The sequence below is a fragment of the Acanthochromis polyacanthus genome, chromosome 6, assembly GCF_021347895.1.
Source record: "Acanthochromis polyacanthus isolate Apoly-LR-REF ecotype Palm Island chromosome 6, KAUST_Apoly_ChrSc, whole genome shotgun sequence".
Taxonomy (NCBI): Eukaryota; Metazoa; Chordata; class Actinopteri; family Pomacentridae; genus Acanthochromis; species Acanthochromis polyacanthus.
The window spans coordinates 41,954,859-41,976,269 of record NC_067118.1 but is presented as its reverse complement, the minus strand read 5'-3'; the positions used below and the strand labels follow the sequence as shown (position 1 = coordinate 41,976,269).

The 21,411-nt window shown below is 40.4% G+C and overlaps 1 protein-coding gene across 3 annotated transcripts in view; it reads left to right on the top strand.

Annotated features, from left to right (window-relative positions):
- Nucleotides 1-16,544, top strand: part of acot7 (acyl-CoA thioesterase 7) — an 81,758-nt gene extending 65,214 nt beyond the window's left edge. For all 3 annotated transcript variants that reach the window (XM_022198802.2, XM_022198803.2, XM_022198801.2), the window contains one exon: nt 16,045-16,544. In XM_022198802.2, coding sequence (XP_022054494.1) covers nt 16,045-16,143 — 99 coding nt within the window. In that variant the 3' untranslated portion in view covers nt 16,144-16,544. The remainder of the gene's footprint in view (nt 1-16,044) is intronic.
- Nucleotides 16,545-21,411: the final 4,867 nt, after the last annotated feature.

Here is a 21,411-nt window from a genome sequence, read left to right as displayed (position 1 = left end):
AATGAGACAAAAAACATTATGCGAATGACACAAACAGGACAAAAAAAATGACAAAAACGAGAAACAAAATGACAAGAAAGTAGACAAACAACACGAGAAAAACAACACACAAAACCACAAGCGAAACATAAAATGACAAAAACAAGACAAAAAACACAGCGAGACAGAAAGGAACAACAAACAACAAAAGTCTGACAAAAAAACAACAAAAACAAATCTAAATGTTACAAAAATGAGACAGAACAACAAGAACAATGAACAATCTAGTATTTTACTTTATGATCCAAACAACTCGTCATGGTCTAGAAATTATTTTAAATTTATAGTTTTTCTAATTTACATTTTACAGTTAATGTCTTCTCTGGAATTTTTACACTTGACAAAATCGTCCCGTGGGCCGGATTGTATCCTCTGGAGGGCCGGTTTTGGCCCACGGACCACATGTTTGACACCCCTGCAGTAAACCTTTTCATACGAGCCGGTCCCTCGGTGGACAAAAGAGACGTCTCACATGCAGGAAATAGAGTTTAACACGTCAATCCAATTAACACCCGAATTTCCCCTAACAGTGGAGAAAGGACTGTGAGAGATGGAAGTGCAGTAATGACATTAATTAGCCTCATAAGCCAGACGATAGCGAGCAGAACAAAGCTCGACAAACCCTCGTCCTTCCATTTTAACTCTACCTTGGGCCTCGACCACAGTGTAATATTCTCAACGGTCTTATTGGATATTTATTTATGTTGTCATAACAGATTTTCCTCTTTCAAATGAGAAAAGTTGAAAAGACAATTTTGAACAAACAAATTTTGAATTATTTATCAGCTCTGGCAACGCGGACGTTTTCTGAACAAACCTTATAAGGACAATTAGTGTAGCTGTTTGACTTCCTATCAAGTGTAATAAATGTTGTTTTTACTGTGTCTGCAAAATGTTCTTGTAAATATCCTCGAGTAACAGACACCCTCTCTTTATCTGAACGGTAGCAGAAGACTCCAAGAAGTTACTGCAAGTGGCCAAGATATTCTCCAACACATGACCACCACGTATTGCTTTCGTATAGATGAAACCATAGACTGTATGTAAAATATAAACCTGTCGACTGTGACGTCACCTATTGGTTTGTGGACTCCTGTTCTGAACCTTTTGAGTTTGGAATTTAGCCTTTAGTATCTTGGGTTTTTTTTAAACCACATGTACCAAGTGAGGAGGGGTTCTGAATCAAACTTCAAGGACTCTCCAAATCAGAGTCAGCTTTACTGGCAGACATACAGGGAATCTGAGTCAGGTGTTTACTGAACTCTCAAACGACTTGCACAAGATAAAACACACATGTATTTAAACAAAGACAGCAGGAAGAAATATGACTGTTTAACTGCTGTGTAACTATGTAACCATGATAATCTATCCCCCACAATGAAGCCCTGCCTTAAACATTTCCTGCTTTACAGTCTGTTTTACTGTAAATACGAACATAATTTACAAAGTGAACGTCATGCTGTATTAGATGAGAATTCAAACTAACAAGGGAGACCATAAACTAGTTCGGAAAATGATGACTGAGGTAACAAATTAAGTGAGAAGCAAGGCCAAGTTCTCCTAGACTTCTATGCAGTGTGACCAGATGAGTCGCCCCCTGGTGGCTGTTACAAAAAAAGCAGGTTTAAATCACTTTAGCATGGGTCTCGTTTTACAGCCCTTCAGATGTTGCTCATCTTTTAGATAGTATATTAATTTAACACATAAAATATAGCGTGTATATCGGTTCTGTAATCTGAAATCACACTTTTTTGTTTACTCTTGGACAGTATTTGCACTACACATAAAACGCTTTAAAATTAGTACATTCTTTACATAGAAAATTTTATATTTTTTACATTGATTATTTTTCTTTACTGGACATTTTTGCTTATTTGTATTTATGGTGGAGGGAACTGTACTCTTTTTTTCTGTAGCAACCAAATTTCCCCTCAGGGATTAATTAAGTAATTCTATTCTATTCTATTCTATTCTATTCTATTCTATTCTATTCTGTGTTCATTAGTGACCTTTAGAGGTTGATTAGTTTTGTTTTTGAACATACATAGGTTAGCTGTTTCTAGTCTTTTTGTAAAGCAAATTAGCTTAGCTTGGCAAGAAATTAAATTAAGCATAATTTCAAAAAAGGAAAAAGCTTTAAACTCCCCCAAACCTTTCTCTCTTCAAGCTGTAATAATAATAATAACTTTATTTATAAAACGCTCTCCGTCAAAGTGCTGTACACAGAAATAAAAATAATAAGAACAGATAAATAAAAACAATTAAAAACAATAAAACAGAACAATTTAAAAAAATGAAATTCTTCTTATAATTATTATTATTTTTTTGTTTTTCTCATAATGTTTATTCTTTGTACCGGCAGGATTCATATAAGGAGACATTTCAGAGTATAGCTCAGTGCTAATACTGATTGCATGTAGTGCGAAATATAGAAACTCATTGTAAGGTACTCTGCAAATCAGGACTGGCTATACTATATAGGGTTAGATTGTATTTTAGTGACATCAATATAACTAAAAGACACAAGTTATGGGTACGTTTGGCAACTATATCAGGATGTCGCATTATTCTGAGACACTGGAAATCATCCACATCTTGCTCATTTAAGGAATGGACTGAGCTACTGACAAAAATTGCCCTTTATGAACGAGTTACTTTCAATGTTAAGGGGAAAGAAGAACTCTTCAACCAGATGTGGGGGCCTTTTCTGAACTATATAGAGAACATGTCCGTGTAATTAGGTATATATAGCTTTTCTGTATGAGCAGAGGTCAATGTCAATTGTTATATGTTTGTAGGCATTTTTTTTCTTTGTGTTTGTTTGTTTGTTTGTTGTGTTCATACCGTAAAAGAACAGAGAGCTGAACTGTTATGGGAAATACTATTGTATTTGCAGTGATGCAGAAGTTAAATATGTCCTGCTGTCTGTGAAAAATACTAATTAAAAAAAGAAAGAATGTATTTTAGTGACACTTAACAAACTTCACTCTTCCACAGTTATTTTTACTACAGGTCTGTCATTCTCCCCAGATGTGGACTCTTTATCGAAGTGTTTGCTGAAGATGACCATCAGTTTGCCCCTTATTCCAAAACCAAAGCACTGACTTCCTGTCTGTTTCCGGTTTCTGCATGTTAAAGTCACATGAAACAAAGAAAAGCCACTAACCTTCATATATCCGTTCATTATCTGCTCTCTAACATGCTCTTAGTGGGCATTTTCCTCATTATTCCTGCTGAAAGTGTGTCCACTCTAAACCACTGATCCTACTTTAAACATATTTCACATTAGCACGATGAGATTCCTGTTTCTTTACCATCATTGACCATTTTATCTTTCTTTCATTGAATCCTGTTGAATTTAAATAACACCCCCGAGAGCTAAAAACAAACGCTAAACCTTCGCTAATTAAATTTTCATGACATCGTGGAAGATTTTGCCCCAGTTGTGAGCTAAAAATAGCCCCGATCAAAAGCGCTGCTCCTGCTATTTCTGACTGCAGGTGCTCCCCCCCCCCCCTCCCCCCCATTCTCTCATCCTCGATTTCTCCTCCAATGAGCTCACTTGCGTTTGCTATTTTTAGATTTTCCCGTTTTAGCTCAGCAGAGTCTGGGGAGCTGTGTGAGCGTATGTAGGGGGTTGTAGATGGGCTGTCACTAATGTAAGCATGCTGTGGGTCGTGCTGAAGTAGGGCAAGAGGACAGCGTGGACGGGGAGGATGTTGGGGAATACCTCGCCTTTCTGCAGCAGTACCCTTGAAAGGTCCTGGAATAATATATGTGCAGACTGGAGCAGCGCAGAAATCATCAAAAATTCTCACAAGCACCTTTGACTAGTGTCTGGATTTGTTGCATTTCTTATCATTTTAATAGAGTAGCTGTTTTTTTTAACCTCAAAGTTGGTGAAATGTGTGTTTTTTTCCCCACATTGTGTTTGGGCATGAATGAAAAGGTTGTTCAAACTAAGTGTGCAATCAGCAATCTTTCTGAACAGGCCTATGGATCAATAGCAGCGTTCATCCCTCGTGAACACACACTGGATTCGGTTCTTTTTACAGCTTCCCATTTCTATGTTCCTCTTTCTTCATTATATCTCCTCCTCCATCTTCCACTCCTTCTGCTTCTCTTCATATTTCCCACCGGCCCTCCCTCCCTTCCATCCCTCCTCACCCTCTTTTCTTCATCGCCCTCCCTTCCTTTCCTCCCTCCTCGCTGGCAGACACTCAGCTGGCCTCCCTTGACACGAAAACAAGCCCCGTCGTCATGGCAACCCCTTGTAGTCCACATGAAGTGATGCGCGTTTATTTTTAGACGCCTCCCATTGAAGACAATCGGAAGCGGGTTAGCGGGTGCGCTCGTGCCGGAGTCGCAAATACCTTGGACCGCGTGGCGATCCGAAGTACGACGCGGAGGCCACGCCGACGCTCGTTCTCACCACACCTCAGCCCCCGAATCTCGAGAGGAGCATTAATTATGAATATCGGGAGTTTTACGTGATGCTTTATTTATGAATACAAGGAGAGGTGGAAAAAAAAACCGAAACTTGTGTACACACTGTCAGACTTTTTTTTTTTTTTTTAGAAAGAAAGGCAGCACCTTTGCACCTGCCTCATCTGCATATTAAAGAGAACATCTTCATTTTCAGCTGGACTGAGGGTTTGGTTTTCCAATTAGCAAAAATCCAGTGAGTGCACAAGTAGGAGGCGTGTATGTTTAATGTGGACAATCTGGAAAGTGCAGTGTCGTTTTTGGTAACTGATTGGATGAGGATAATAGTGGATAGAAGGTTGTAAGTGGCAGGCTGCACTGTGAACAAACCAGTTCCATATACAGTTGGCCATAGAGGCGGTTCTCACCAGTGTGGTGTGAATTCACACTTCACCAGAGCTAGCTCAAAGTTCAGTTCAGAAACATTAAAGATGATGACTTCCTGCTCATACTTCACAATTTATGATTTTATTTTTTTTTTAGCTACATTCACAGTCCCACATCCATGTCCTTCTTTCTGGTACCGCTCTGCCACCCAAAAACACAAAGAAGATGAAAGAAAACATTAAAGGTCCTCATATGTAAGGGCTGCACAGTGGATCGGTGGTTAGCTAGAAGATCCCCAGCCATCCTGGGATCTTTCTGCATGCAGTTCCCATGTTCTCCTTGTGCATGTGTGGGCTATCGTCAGGTTCTCTGGCTTCCTACCACAGTTCAAAAACACGCTGAGGTTAACTGGTGATTCTAAATTGTCTGTCAGCGTGATTGTTTGTATCTATATGTAGCATTGTGATAGACTGGTGACATTTCCAGGGTGATGGATGGATGGATGGATGGATGGATGGATGGATGGATGGTTTACTTGCTTCTAGTGGTCCATTTAGTCCACAACCAGTCTGAACCTGGTGTTCAACAAAACTGCAGCCAACAGGAGCGACAATCTAACCTGTAAGCTCTGGAAGTGGTTTGAACTCAGATTTAACCTTCGGCTGTTTTTTTTTTTGTTGCTGTTTTTGTAGAATAGAATATTACTCTCCAGTCAAGTTTCGCTCAAATCTCTTAACGTTGGGTGTTAACACTCACATTTCTTGGATATGGTCATTCAATTCAATTTTTCAATTCAGCTTTATTTATATAGCACCAATTACAGGTCAGACTGTCTCAAGACGCTTTGCAGAATCTATATGCCTGAACCCCCAGAGCGAGGTTTACTGAAAACACCAGCATATTCCTGCACACCGCTGACACAAAGCGCTCATTTTGTGCCTTGTTTCTCCTAACTGATGGTGAGCCAGCACTTTTTGTGACATTATGGCCATAATAGTAGGACTGGGTGATATGGCCAAAAAATAAAATCTCAATTTTTTTTTTTTAGTCGTCTTGGACGATTACGGTTTTAATGGATTTTTGTTGTTTCTTTGCGGTCTGTTTGCTATGGCTAGTGCTAGCCATACCGCACTCCCGTAGCTGCAGCACTCTTCCCATTCTTTAGGAAGCCTCTGCTGGAGGTGCTGAAAAAGGTTAATTGTGCTGCTACTCTTCATTTCCACAGTACTTTTGCAAACCTTGCACATGACTGTAGTTTGCTCTGTGTCAGTCTGGTCAAAGCCGAACCACTTCCATATAATCGATGTAACATGAGGCCCTTTTCTCGCGACCAACTCTTCGTCTGCTGTTCTGTCCGCCATGACGGGGGTGTGAGTGTTTTGGCGGAAGGAGATGAGAGGCGGAAGCAAACGCCAGTACACAAGTTGTGAAAGGCAGAAGAAGAATCTGTATTGTTATATATTTAAGCTCACCTCAATTTTACGATTTGGCAAATTTTCAAATCGTCAGGTTTTAAAAAGGCAAATTAATCGAATTAATTTGATTTATCGCCCAGCCCTACATAATAGTCTTGCTTTTCCAGCCCATTCTTCTGTACATAATGGCCTGTCAGTCTGCTGTGCGGTAAACTGCTCTGGTTTGTTTGTATTTCCTAAAACTAATCATAGTCGTCGACTTTTAACCACCACCTGCCTCCAGTCAGACTGCTGCCATGTTGAATTCTCTTGGGATATACCATGCACACACCTAGCTTTTTTCTGTTTTGTTTTTTTGCACTAAAAATTAAAGGCCTCTCCATTTCGCTGCGACAAGTTTATCTCCATTTTTATTTGACAGTTTTGTTGATTTCTGATACACTTCAGTAAAAACATGTTGATGCTAGCTAGCCTGCATGACTCATACATGGCCATGGAAATCCTCTGTAACAGAGTAGACAAGAAGATTTTATATTATAACTGAAACTATTATAACTGAAAGCATATCCATATTCAGATTCAGAAAACTTTGTTTATCCCCAGGATGCAATTAAAAGAAAAAAAAATAAAAATCCTGTTCAGTAATCCACATTCATACAGCGTGCATTAGGATGTTTTTTTCTTATGCACTTCTTCATCAGTTTTTTAGCTTGTTATAGATCCCATAATTACCCAGCAGCTCCAGAAAGGAAAGTGTTACCTCTAATTAAAGTTGGGTCGACAGTCTTATAATGAGAACTTGCGGGTGTTGATTCAAAGTTAATGCAAGAACTTTTGAACTTCTTCACAGAAAACCTTGCTACAGTTCATTGAGAATTCCTTCTTTCTTGCTTCAAGTTTGCGTTTTAGACCTGCGAGTGATTCATTCTTTAAATCACTGCCAACCAATTCCTCAAAAGAAACCTCTGCGCTGTTAAATGAGTAACGACCGCGGCCCGTTGATCTCTAAAAATCATCGTCTGTCTTGAAAGTTGCTTGAGCTCTGTGAATATCTTGTTTTGTTTTCCTTAAAGTTCCCAGAAAGTTTTCAAAAAGGCCCACGAAAACACTCATTGTGATTTCTTTGTTGTAAAGAAAAACTGTAATAAAACACCAGCCAACAAAATGAGACGGAAATGGAAGTGTTTAGGCGGCATTTCAGTATTCTAGGGTGAAGTAAAGCATTTGCATAGAAGCATCGTCGCTGTAGTTGTGACAAAGCTCTGATTACTGAAGATAAAATGGCAGCAAAAGCATGAATCATGACTGGACAGATGGAGCTGTGGATAGAGGTCCGTTTGCCATTAAGGAAAAGCCAGCGACTAATTTTACGTCCACAAATGAAACACCTTACAGCTTTGTCTAAAATGTCATCCTCTGTGCCTCTCATTCTGTCTCTCTATATGTCCGGGCTCATGCTAGTCCAGATGGCTATTATTTGTCTTGAGCTGGCTGCTTACAGCTTGACGCTACTTTTGAGGCAGTGGCATTTGGCAGTGCCGCCGATGCCCCGTGCCAGCACAAAGGAGCCCCCCTTGGCATTTTTGCTGGCATTGTGTGAGCAAGTCCCTCTAACAAGCTCTGTCCCTGTTCCACATTCACGCCATGTGGTTTGCCACACTCCATTCAGCTGTCCACCTAATGCATGCACCAGGTGAAACCGCTGCTTCATCTCCAAGGTCTGACCGTGTCTTGGCTTCCAATGAAAGAGATTCAGATTGTGGCTTCATCTGAGTTTTTGTATTGTAATGATTGTATTTGATGGATGCTTGAAAAATTACGGTTCATAATGAATAGATAATGTGAGAGTCTGACTTTTAATGTGGCACCAAAATGAGGATGTGGTTTTAAATGGAATCCACTTGAGATTGTATATGTAACTTATTTTTTTAAATTCAAAATTTCAGCCCTAAATCAGAGATGTCAAAGTCATTCTAGTTCAGGGCCACATTCAAGCCAGTTTGATCTGAAGTCGGCCAGTCCAGTAAAATCATGACAAAATAAACGGCAAATAACCGCAACAAGTTTTTAAATTGTTTAAGTGAAAAGAAAAAGTACATGCTGGAAATGTTCTCATTTAAGGAATTCTCTTTCTACAAAACATTATAAATAACCTGAAGTTTCTTCAGAAAAATAAATTCAGTTTCAACATCATTCAGCCTCAGTTTATCATTTCCACATTACAGCTTTCAAAGGAACGCATTTAGTCACAGCTATTTGGACCTGAACGATAAAGTGTTTTACTATAAAAAAAAAGACAAAAAAACAACAAAAGCATGACAAAATATTACAAAAATGACATGCAAACAACAACACGAGAAATAAAATGACAAAAAATGAGGCAAATGACAGGAAACAAAACAAAAAATGACAAAAATTAGACAAAAACGATACACAAAACAATAAATAAAGCAAAACAGAAAATGAGACAAAAACACAAGCGAGACAAAAAAGAAACAAAATGACAAATACGGGAAACAAACAAGACAAGTCACACATAAAAAGACAAAAAACAACAAAATAAAGACAAAACATGACAAAAATGAGACACAAAACAACAAAAGAACAATCCAGTATTTTACTTTCTGATCCAAACAACTTGTCATGGTAGAAATATTTTAAATTTATAGTTTTACTAATTTACAATCCGCAGTTAATGTCTTCTCTGTAATTTTTACACTTTGAGGGCCGGATTGGACCCTCTGGAGGACCACTTTTGGCCCACGGGCCTCATGGTGGACACCTCTGCCCGAGAGTGTTACTGGAGGACATCAGACTTTTTTTTACTTTTGTGACATTTTTCAAAATGTTTAATTTTCATGTTGAAATTTACGGTCAGTGAAGTTATCATATTTGGTTAATTGCTTTTTTGTAGCTAAAAATAAATAAATAAATAAATTCCAAGAAATGTACTTTTCGTCACTTAGCACAACTACTCGACCTTAAAATGTGTGAGTTTCATCAGCTAACCACAGTTAGTTTTAATGTTTTGACCGCAAATATGGAAGAGGACCGAGAAGAGAAAGTTTGGTACGTTCCAGACCTCTGCTGATTGGTCAAATGCCACGATGTAGTGCGCTGTAATGTAGAGTGATCTTCGCTGATTGGCTGGGTGAAAGCCACATGCTTCTCGACCTCACTGAGAGAAAGAACCAACGCCTTATTCAATGTGTGCAGAAGTTACCAAATATGATCACTGGCCCGATGAAGGGTTCATATTCCACACAGGATGCATCAGAATTCTGAATTCTTAACTTTTCATCCAGCACCGTGGTAAAGTCCACATATTAATTTGTTCAAAGCTTTCGTTTATTGACTTTTTAACGGCATTCCCTTTGGTCACATTCACTACATATCCTCATCAACATTCCAGCAGCCTAAAAGAAGCACTTTGCCAATATTTTCATCACCATACGGCCGTGAAGATGTGAGCAATTAGTGCAAAGCGGTGTCACAAAGCCGCCAGTGTGGCTGCAGACTCAGACTGCTGTTCAGAGAGGAGCCATTGTGTTTTATGCAGCTGGAGTCACGAATCATTTCTGATATAAAGAGGAACATGCACTGTGGAGCACAAGAAACGGAGCGTGATTCTCTAAATGCACCTTTAGCCGATGCATGGTCAAAATGATTTGAAATCATCACTAAATGCTGTAAAATTAGTGATGCATTTACAGCGTGTCATGATAGAAATTTGTATCAGTTCAGCTAAGAAGGTAAAACCCAAATTAATCAGGTTTTAGGTCTGAGACATTTACAGCCGACAGCATGCGGTTATTGTCTTGAAATAATGTCAGAATATTCCACAAGTTAATGCAGAATGGAGATTTTTTGTTTAGTGTTCTGAAATGTAAAAAGAAACAGGAGGAGAGACTTTCAAGTTGAAGAAACTGCATAACAAGCATGACTGGGTTTTGCAGTGTTGATAGGTTCTGCATCGGAGAGTCACTGGTAGTGATACTGTAAAATCACAGTTATTACGCCGGAGCTACTGTGCAAATACCAATTAAACGCGGGATACTGAAAGGATATTTTGAGGCCAGCGCTGAATTGTCACATTGAGTTATGCAAATGCAATCAGCGTTAGCGTTAGCATATGCACGCGCACATGCAGCCGAGAAGTAACGCTCACAAAGTAAAAGCAGCACAAATAATGTGCACAACTGGACAAACGCAAATATTAAGGCGTCGTAGGTCTGTTGTTCTGTTTCATTTACATTATTTATGACTGTGAACAAAATGAGAGAAGAAGCCGTTTAACACCCAAAAACACATTTAGCTTGTGTTATGCTTAAACCAGCATTTAGAAGACCAGCTGACAGGGTTCCCACGCGTCCTGGAAATCCTGGAAATCCTGGAAAATGACTGACCAATTTTCCAGTCATGGAAAACATATGGAAAATGAGAAAAAAAGGTCAAATGTCCTGGAAACGGTTAACTTGTCTTGGAAAAATATTTATCCTCCCCCTGTCAATGCAAACGGGTTACAAGTTATGCGCATGCATGTCTGTTGTCACCGTGTTTTCTGGGCAACATTAAGGCACATAATATCTATAAAATAGCACTTCTCTGCTTGGAGCCGCAGCGCCCCATGTGACGCTACCAGCCAATCAAATTTGCATTCCCCTGAGTTGGCTGTAACTTGCGAGATGAAACACAACTCTGATATCGGCATAGCAGCGGCTTAACAGGTATGGGCCACGTTTCACGCAGTAGTTCACAGGTGTTTTATTGTCTGAAAAAAATAAGGGAATGAAAACAACATTAGGAATTCTGTTGTGTGGGTGGTGTGGGTGTTGCGACACCCGCACTTTTACTGAAACATCATTTCATCCCCCTCACTGCCGAGGTGTGTGGTGGCGTCCGCATAAACTACATCTTCCCACAACAGTTGAGGGTGCAGCTGAGCGTTTCATGTCTGAAATCAAACTTTCAGTCGATGACGCCGGTCAAACCCACAGAATACAGTCTGTGGTCAGCACAGATAAAGTCTATCGCGAAAAGTCCGCCTGCCTATGATGGTGACGTCACGGTGACATCACTCACTTCACCTCCTACGTCCTCCTACCTGATAACGTGTGTCTGTACCGACTGGAAAAGTCCTGGAAAATCATTTCGGGGAAAGAGTGGGAACCCTGGTTGAATTAAATTATGATGCAGGAAAGTCGGTGATTTCTTTCTTCTTGTCAGACCGGATAACACTGTAAAGGGCAGTTTATTGGAATAAGAACAGTAGCTGGAGCTATTGGATGTTTTGTTTGATGAGGTGAGATATAACTAAAAAACAGAATCTGGAAATACAAACCAGGGTATAAATCAGTTTATTAGTGAGAATGTAATTTGAGCCAATTCTAATAAAAAATGCCAGAATCCCAGAAGAGCAGGAGAAATTGTGCAACAGTAAAGGTTAGGCCATCAGTATGAATCTGTCCTTCAGCTTCTCTCATCTAAAATAAAGGGTTTTGTATGTATTTTAAGGTTGCACTCTGTAAATCCACTCATTTGCATCCCAGAGTTTTTATATTATACCCAGACACATTCACAAAGGTGTCCAAACGTGTCCACTAGATGTGTTTTTCCTGCATGTAAACGCGCTGCATCTGAAAGTCGCCCACTTGGTGGGCGTTTACTTGAGGTCAGTAGCCGGTGTTCAACTCTTTCTTCTCCAGCTATCCTGCCTCTGATTGGACAAACGCATTGACTCGGGATCTGTCTGCTCCTGGATTTCAAGTCGGACCAACATGGCAGCTCGGTTGCAAACTTTCTCTTTTATTACAAAAACAATTCAGCAAAAAGCTGTGCAGCAGCTGAATCCATCCTCATTTTAGTTCGCCGACGGCTAGTTTAGACGTTCCATGAAAGTTTCGTGATTGTTGGACTTTTGCACGCCGCACTGAATTTGCATAAAGTAGAAGTCGAGTCTACTTTATGCAAATGAGCTGGGAGGAGACGGACCAGATCACAGCTGGAAACGCACCGTAACTGGACCAGCATGCAATGCACATAGATAATGAATGGGATGCAGAAAATTGGCAGATCTAGTGGACATGGACCTTAACTGTGATAAAAAGTCACCCGTTGCCATCTAATAGATCCTTCAGTGTCTGTCTCTAAAATGCTCATCCCCAACAGCTGTTTGTCTTTGGTGAACTCAGCTATAATAGTTTTAATATTATTACCTTAATATTATTACCTCTGGTTAATTCAGTCTGACCATATTAACATGTTTTATGTATTTTGCTTTAAACAAATTGCTGCAGTGCTTCTGAACTCTGTTCAGTTTTCTAATGAAATCATACTTTGGTGTTAAATGATGGATGTGTTTGGTCCACGCATTAGCTCGGCTCGAGAAGGATGATTAATAAACGTCCATTTGGTGTCAAGATCCCAAATCACCTCGTCAGGGCTTTTATTAATTACCCTGCAGTGGCCGGCTTCCTGTGCGTTTTGCTGCTATCGGTCCGGTTAGAAATGTTTACTGGCTGAACGGACGGATTATTACACTTTATGAATGACTAGGCAGAGGATTATCCACAGGGTCAGGCAACACATATTATAATAATAGAGGTTTATGTAAATTTGAAGGAAAATGCCGACTTTTTATGCAGTGAAGTAGGAAAAGCACAACATTAGTGATTTGCTGTGGCAGATTACAGATATATGTCAGTGTGTTTGTCACATGTAAACAGAAAGCATAAAACCTGCTGCCCTCCACGACATAAAGAAAACAGCTGATATTATCGTTGTGCATGAAGGGCCTCTGCAGATATTTGATTTCATATCCACGAATGCAGATAAGAACGAGTAAATTAACTTTTGGAAAAACCGAGCGCCGTCTCTGTCCGTGGAATTTTTTCAAAAATGCTGCACCGTGTTCAGATGTGGTCTTTCTCTCTTTCTTTTTTTTGGAAGTCAATGAACTGGAATTATCCATTACTTTCAGCCGAATGGCGAAAGCAAAACTGGCTGAGCAGTATGCTGGCTGTTATATAACCTGCATACAACAAACAAACCAATACTACAGCTCCTCAACCTGTGCTGCACATAAGACATCCCCGCTGGTGTTGTGTTTGCAGCTTATTTTAATAATCTCATCGCGTTTGAGTCGGACCACCCTCCTCAGCCCCGGGCTTGTCCCTGGCGTGATGTTTTGTCATATTTGTTACCACCCTGCTCTCTCCTTAAAGTTAAGGTGCCATCTGTCAGCTTTGCACGCTGTTTCTCTGAGTGGCAGGTGCTCTTGAGTCTGCCAACCACCTGGTGTGTGCACAGCAAAGAGCCTCCATCTGAATATGTCATTAACGCCAGCAGTGCTTTTTTAAAAAGCGCACAGAAACATGTTACGCGCTCGTATACTCCGCTTTTGTTGCAGCCGATGAGGGAGTGGGAGGGCGCCATAAAAGTAAGTGTTGACACGGTCACCGGTGGTGGCGGTGTTGTTGTTTAAGTCGTGAGGTTGCCAGGCAGTCTAATTAAACCGCACAGACTAGCGAGTGCTTCCTCCCACGAAACAGCAGCCAAACTGAAGTGAAGGTAAAAAAAGATTTGTTCTTCACAGGATTGAAAGTGCTGCAGGGACAGAAAAAAAACAACAGAAGTGTAAAAGAGATTCATAGCAGCTGTAAATCCAGCGGGGCCTCATGGTGGAATCAGTATCAAAAAGGATAATTCTGTCTGAGACTGTTACTTTATTATGGAAGCATTTGACCTGAAAGATGAAACTGAAAATCTAAGAAGTGATCTCTTTTCTACCTTCACTGCAAAATCTCAAAATCTTACCAAGCCTATTTGTCTTATTTTTAGTCTAAATGTCTCATCCCTCTAGCCTAGCCGCGCTAGACCCATGTTTCTGAAGACACAAGGGTCTAGGGAAGCTCGACAGGGAGGGAGGCGGGCTAAAAGGTTGTCTATCAAATCCCTCTGCAGCAGTTGGGTAGGTATACAACCAATCAGTGCAACGAATAGGCTGACGGAGGTCTTAGAGCGCCGGCGGATTGTGGCTAAGTCCCATTAGCTTTCCAACCAGCGGAGCCAACTGGTATATTAAGGATTTGCCATATCCCGTCGGCATAAGTCCAAATACGTCTTTCTTCTCAATGAAACACTTCAGTGCCGTCCTTTGTTTATCTTTCAAGTTGAATTTTAGCTTCAAATCTTTAAGGGCTGTGGCCAAAGCCGAGTCCAAAGATAACTGTTTATTGTTTCCGGTTGTTTCTGTCAGAATCGTCACGCCTCTGTCGTCACTTCGTTACGCCCGCCTTCTGACTCTACACTTCATGGTGATTGGTCCGGCCAGTTTTAGGAGAATCCAGCCTCGAGCCTTATGGAGGGTAACTAGACCCACCCTGGCAGAGAATTAAATTTGTTGCCGTGGGTTGTCTAGCGCGGCTAGGCTATCATTCCACTTGATTTAAGACAAATTCACTTAACAAGAGACATTTCAGCAACATAGAGCGACTTGTTTTAAGTCAATGCATCTTAAATATCTTAAGTCAAACAATCTTGAATTTATCTCGTTTTAACCGTCGTGTTATCCTGGAAATGTGGAAGAAATATATACATTTTCACAGTGAAACTTCTGATGTCCATATTTTCAACATTTTTGGGAAGTTTTTGAACATTTTTTGATGGAAAAAAAAGAAATATTAAAAAATGTTTCAGAAAAAAAATTAACCAAATCCAGCAAAATTCGTTGGATTTTGGTAGATTTTTTTTCTGAATGTTCTTAAAGAAAAAATTAGAAGTTTTACTGATATATATGTAATCACTTTAGATATTTTTAGGATTTTTTGGGAAGATTTTTATTCATTTTTTGAAACTATTGACAATTTAGATTTTTTTTTTAATATTTTAATTTTTATTTCTTGCCAAATTTGTGTATTTTTTTTTAATAAAACTTTTTCTTCCTGAAGATTTTGGAATTTTCTTTTAAATTTGGGGAATTTATTGCTGAATTTTTAAAAAAAATTTTAGACAAGGAAACAATATTTTTTGGTGCCATAAACGAGGACAACAGGGAGGTTAAGACAACTAAGCTGGACAATCCTGGTAAAATATAGCCTAAAATAAGTTTCCCCAGCTAATTTTAAGATCTCAGTATTCTAAACATCAGATCTTATTTCAAGAAATCTCACCAAGCCATTGTTCACTTGTTCTGTTGGCAGATTTTTTCACTTAGTTCAAGGTAAAAGTTCTTTGAAATAAGGTTTTTTTTCCTTGTTTTGAGAGGGGCATTTCTGTAATGTTGACATCAGATTTTTTGCAGCATGGTGAGTGTTTGTTCCGATGATGTAAATTCTTCCTGTACGACCAGCTGGAGTCAGGAATAGCCTCAGCATCTCATCACCATCCTGCCATCAATATTGGACTAATCCAGAGAATTTGCTGGAGGTGACACATTCGGTACGCTCCGTGTTGTCTCTCGTGTTATTGAAATGCAGATAGAGGAATTCAAATGCGTCTGTCTCCTGGAAAAGTCTTGCACATCCCTTCCTGTGGTTTCACTCAACTTTGCTTGAATGCATTCTTCTGCATACTTTATGCTCACAATGCCGGGCCTCTCCGAGTTTCAATCATCTGTTTGGATCTTCACCAAGAAGATGAACGACATCTACAACAGCACAGTGTGTTAAATTCGATCAGAGCTTCTAATGACATGAGGGAAAAAGTTCCACTGCGCTGCATGCATAGATGATGAATGTGCCTAAATACAGTTCTTTTGTCTTTTTCTTTCTTCCTTTAGATTGAAGGAGAGGAGGAGCAGAGGCGTTTCGAGGAAGGCAAAGCACGCTACCTCCAGAATAAAGCAAAGAGACTGGCAGATAAGCAGCGCCAGCAGTGACGCCGCCGCTCACCGGAATTACCAACACAATGTTAACCCCACACCACATATACAGTATGAAGGCAAATTACAACCCTCTGTGATCGTAGCCTCCTGTCGAACCTGAACCTGTGATGATTTTATTCTTTCCTGTGCTGCACACCAAAGTGTCCACATATAGCTGTATGTAGAAGTAAGAGTACATATTATATTTTGGGGAGGTTTCTATGAAGACTGTTCATGATGGCTGTCAGCAGAAGGTGACAGTCTGACTGCGTGTGGAAGCAGAAGCACTATTTTGGTAGCAGAACCTCTGTGAGTATGAAGACTTAATGATCGTGTCAGTGCCGAGCGATAGTCTGAGCGCAGGGAAAATGATGAATAAGTGAGTGAATAATAATGAATAAAAGATTCCAGCATGAGTCTGGGGCTCTCGCCTCGTGTCCTTGCTAGTTTGATGATGGTGATGTCATTGTCTTGGGCATGCCTCGGCAGAGAGGGCACACGCTATCCATCTTTTCAGCACTGTCTTCCGCAGAGGAATCATGGGAGCTCGGGGGGTTTTGACTCAACTCTCCCACACCCCCGCCCCCTCCGTCCTCCCTCTCTGCCTGTCTGTCACACTCTGACTCCAGCTTTGCCTCACCGTGCTCTCCTCTCTGCTCACCAACACATCTCCATCCGTCTCCATTCTCTTTCCCTTTCTTGCTCCTCTCATTCACTCCATTTGTCGTTTTGTCTCCTCCTCTGTTTCATCTTCCTGCCATCTTTCTCTGTGGGGATTTTTCACTGCTTGATAAAAACCAGAACTGGCACAAAAAACACATGTCTCTATCATTTTATTTCCCTGGATTTTTGCATGCATATCTGCACAAAGGGTGAGAAATAAATATCCATACGGCCGCTGTAAGACTGAGGACGGTGCCTATTAGCCTGCCACGAAGGGTCGGTTTTCCGTTTGCATTTCATTTGATTCTCTGAGACTAGATTTGTCAGGAGGAGCAGGTACGCTTCAGTCCTGTGCAACAGATAGCAGGGGCTAATTTGAGATCAAAACCAAAGTGGAATAAAAAAGATTAAAGCCCAGCGAGAGGGCTCAGTGGAGAGACGCGAGCAGCAGAGATCTGAACCTCGGTGAAATGCCTTTTTGTTTGGACCTTTGTTCCTCCTCGTTCTGTTTTTCTTACGAGGACAGAAACTAATTTGTCATTGGATCTTCAAGGTTATTGTTTCTCCCTCTGTCCCTCCAGCCAGCTCAGCATGTGTGCTTTTCATTTCCCCCATGAAAATAAAGTTAGGCCCAAGCTGCACCGGGGGGATGTGTCTATTTTTAGCCCCAGTGAAGCAGAGGCATCTTGTGGGAGAAGGAGAGCACAGGGAGGGAGAACACAATACAGGGAGACAGGATGCATCTCAGATGGCAAAGACAAGACTTCTGGGAAATATGACCTCATTGAAAAGCATCTGCCTCCTGTACAACATCCGCGCAGGCTCGCCTCGCTGCCCCCGTTGTGAAAACATTCAGAAACTATATAATTTCTCATCATTCACGACAATATTCACCGCTGTCTTCAGCCATTTCAACTGGTAGCAGCTGGCTTTTATATGTAGCAAACACAATATGGTAACCATGGTTACGTATGTGGAAGAGCAGACTTAAAATGGGAGAGATGACATTATCAGAAATAGATGTTTCTCCTTCAGGTAGCAGCTTAAATGTCTACACTGCATCTCGTGGAAATCGTCTTCTTGCTGTGACTCATGACCCACAGTAGAAACTCGATGCACCGAAGACAGAAGGAGGACAGCGGAGGGGGTTACATGTCAAACTGCTTTCATCCACATTAGTGATAAGAAGAATAAAGAAACAAAGGCAAAAAAAAACCTCACTTCCACTCATGTCTTTGCATCTAAATTAGGGGATAGCAGCACTCTCTGTATTCCAGTGCAGGGAGACTGACAGGACTGCTTAGATGAATGATCTTCTGGTGCAGCAGAAAAACCATTAAGGACTCTGAAGGAAGGATAAATGATGAAGCGAGGCAGTGTTCAGAAAAAAACTATTGGCTTCCATTACTGAGCGACCTCCCTTGCATTTTTCTCCTCATCGTGCTCGCTGCTCAGGAGGAACTCGTCAGTCATTTTCTGGCAGCAGGAGCTTTGATTCCACTCACGAGACAAGACACAGAAACCTGAAGAGCGTGCGCGTTACACTTGAAGGTCACTCGTGCAAATAAGTCCGTCGATATTTGTGTGAGGCATCGCTTCTGCTCAGTTTGTTGGCAGAAGCTGCAGGTGCTTGAAGACAAAGGCCCCACACGGAAAAACGGTTTAAAAAGCTCCATGTTATCCTTTTTTTTGTTGAAAAAGTTGTTGTGTTTGCGCTTCCTGGAACACTTTCACAGAGCCGAGATGCGAGTCCCACATTCAGCCTCTCTGTGCTATCTGGGCTCGGAGCCAGCAGGGCTTTCCTTGCAGAGGAGTAGGTGATGGACTGTACTTTGTCTGGCCCGGTACCTCTTTTTCAGCCACAGCCGACCTCCCTGGAGTTACTGCTAAATTTGGCCTCCTCTGACTGTAAGGCGCACAAACTCTCCTGCACAGAGCCGTGACAGTCCAGAGGAGAGGTAGATGAGAGAGAGCGCATCAGTAGGACATTTAAAAGAGTGTTAAATGTTAAAGAGCTGCTGTTTCTGTGACGGGATGTGAGGTTGTGGTGATGGGTGAAGCAGGGGGCAGACCGGTGCCAGTGGGTCGGAATGCCTTCTGTTTCTTTTTACTTCCAGGTCATCTAACATCACACAGACTCTCCTGTCTTGTCCAGCACTAATAACTGACTTATTTAAAATATAGGCTACACCTGCATGCAACTTCATACCCAAAAGCATCTTACTATCATGTAACTTATCGTTAAAAAATAGGTTTCTCTGCTGCAAACCCACACCCTGGAAAAAATGCCCCTCTCAAAACAAGAATAAGAAAAATATTTCAAGGTTCTTTTACCGTGAAATAAGTGAAAAAGTCTGCCAATAGAACAAGTGAAAATGTCTTGGTAAGATTTCTTGAAATAAGATATATTTAGAATATTGAGATCTTAAAATTAGCTGGAAAAATGTATTTTAAGCAATTTTTTTACCAGGATTTTCAAGCTTTGGTGTCTTAAAATAAGCCGGATATGCTTTAAAAAGGAGTTTTTTACTCAAAAATAGATTTTTGCTTTCATGTAACCTCCTAATTTGAGATGTTTTAACCCTCCTGTTGTCTTCATTTACAGGCACCAAAAAATGTTGTTTCCTTGTCTGAAAAAAATCCAAAAAAATCTGCAAAAAAAATCCCCAAATTTCTGAAATTTAGCAAAAACCTTCAGGAACAAAAATTCCAATAATTCCTTAAAAGTTTCACTTAAAAGTATTTTTTTTTTTTAAATTCTTGTAAATATTTTCCAAAAATGAGTAAAAATCTTCCAAACCCCCCCCTAAAAATATCTAAAGTGATTACATATATATCAGTAAAACTGCCTAATATTTTCTTTAACAACTTTCACATAAAAATCTGCCAAAATCTTTCAAAATTTGCTGGATTTCGGTTGATTTTTTTGTGAATGTTCTGAAGAAACATTTTTAACATTTCTTTTTTTTTTTCACCCAAAAATGTTCAAAAATTTCCCAAAAATGTTGAAAACGCGGACATTAGAAGGTTCACTGTGAAAATATTTATTTATCACATTTTCAAACTTTAAAACGGGTCAATTTTGACCCACAGGACGACACGAGGGTTAAACTTATTTTGAGTTTTCTTGTAAAGTACAACTCAAAACAAGATAGTTTCAAGATTGTTTGACTTAACAAGATATTTATGATGCATTGTCTTAAAACAAGTCCCTCCATCTGCTGAAATGACTCTTGTTAAGTGAATTTATCTTAAATCAAGTGGGATGAGACATTCTGACTAAAAATAAGACAAACAGACTTGGTAAGAGTTTGAGTTTTTGCAGTGCAGGAGACTGGAGCTAATTGATGCACAGTGTAGTTCTTTAAATGAATTCATCCCCTTTCTGAATGATTTGCTGAAGCAGTCCTGACTCATTTTACCCTGACAACTTAATAATGAGCATTGTAATAAGTGTCTGAGATAAGAGTAGGTTTGAGGCAGCACCTGCAGAGTCATGCTGTACAGATGTAGCGCTGCTGTTCTCCAACGTCACGGTCTGAGCCCGTTTTCTGAATCGATGTGCGTCATTCACTTTAAATTTGCCAGATAATGCCCACGTGCTGCCTCAGAGAGACATTTTTGACTCATTTCTCTTCACAGGTTCTTTCATTTAGCTTCCATCCTGCTGGGGTTGTGCTTCATCAACAGGGCTCTGTGAGGTTCAAAGATTCTTTCAGCCCATGCCGTTTTAAAACCTTCCCTACGTGTTGAAAATACATTGCCATAGTGTTAATTTCACAGTTCCAGCTCAGAAGATATTTCTACAGATGCACAAAGTGTGATAAAGTTGTGTGAGCTGAATAGTTTTGCTTGTGATTCGGTTTGTTGGGGCTCCGTCAGCGAGTCGATGCAGCTCTGATGTGCTCCATGTACCACCATGACATGATCACTGGAGTGTAAAGATGGTTATATTTCTATTTGGAATATGCTGTCAAAGGAAAACTCTGTCTTTTTTTTATATCCTGGCTTGTAGCTTACGTCTATTTCCACTTTCATTGCTGAGGTCAAGTGACATCTTTAGAGGCAGCCGGTGGAATCCAGCAGGGTGAGCATCGTGAGTGCTCAGACGGCTTTCAGACACACTCCAGTCTATCCCAGTTTTTTTAAACCACTGAAAACCAAAATATTTTTTTTCTCAATGGCTTTCTGTCAGTTCAAATACACTTTTACTTATACAGTGCCAATTCTCAATGTACTTACAAAATGAGAAACCAAACAAATCCAAAGACTCTAACAGGAAGAACCCTCCAATCAGGGTGGCTGTCTGCTTTGGCCTGTTTAGGTGAGGTAGCACTACAGCAGGTATAAATCAGACAAACAATGCATAAGAGAACAACAAACACTAGGGAGCTTATTGAGGCAGTAACTGCAGATCAGAAATGTGGAGCTCTGCAGCCAGAGATTCCTAACCTGGCAATAGCCAGATTAATAATTGTGTAGTACTTGATAGTACTCCACAATATCAATCTGGGACCGCTCCATGTAAATCCGTTCAGAGGAAAGAAGCACGGATTGGACAATGCAACAGTATGTCCCGCCTCTGACAGGTTTGTTTTTAGCCAATCGCGAGATCTTCAC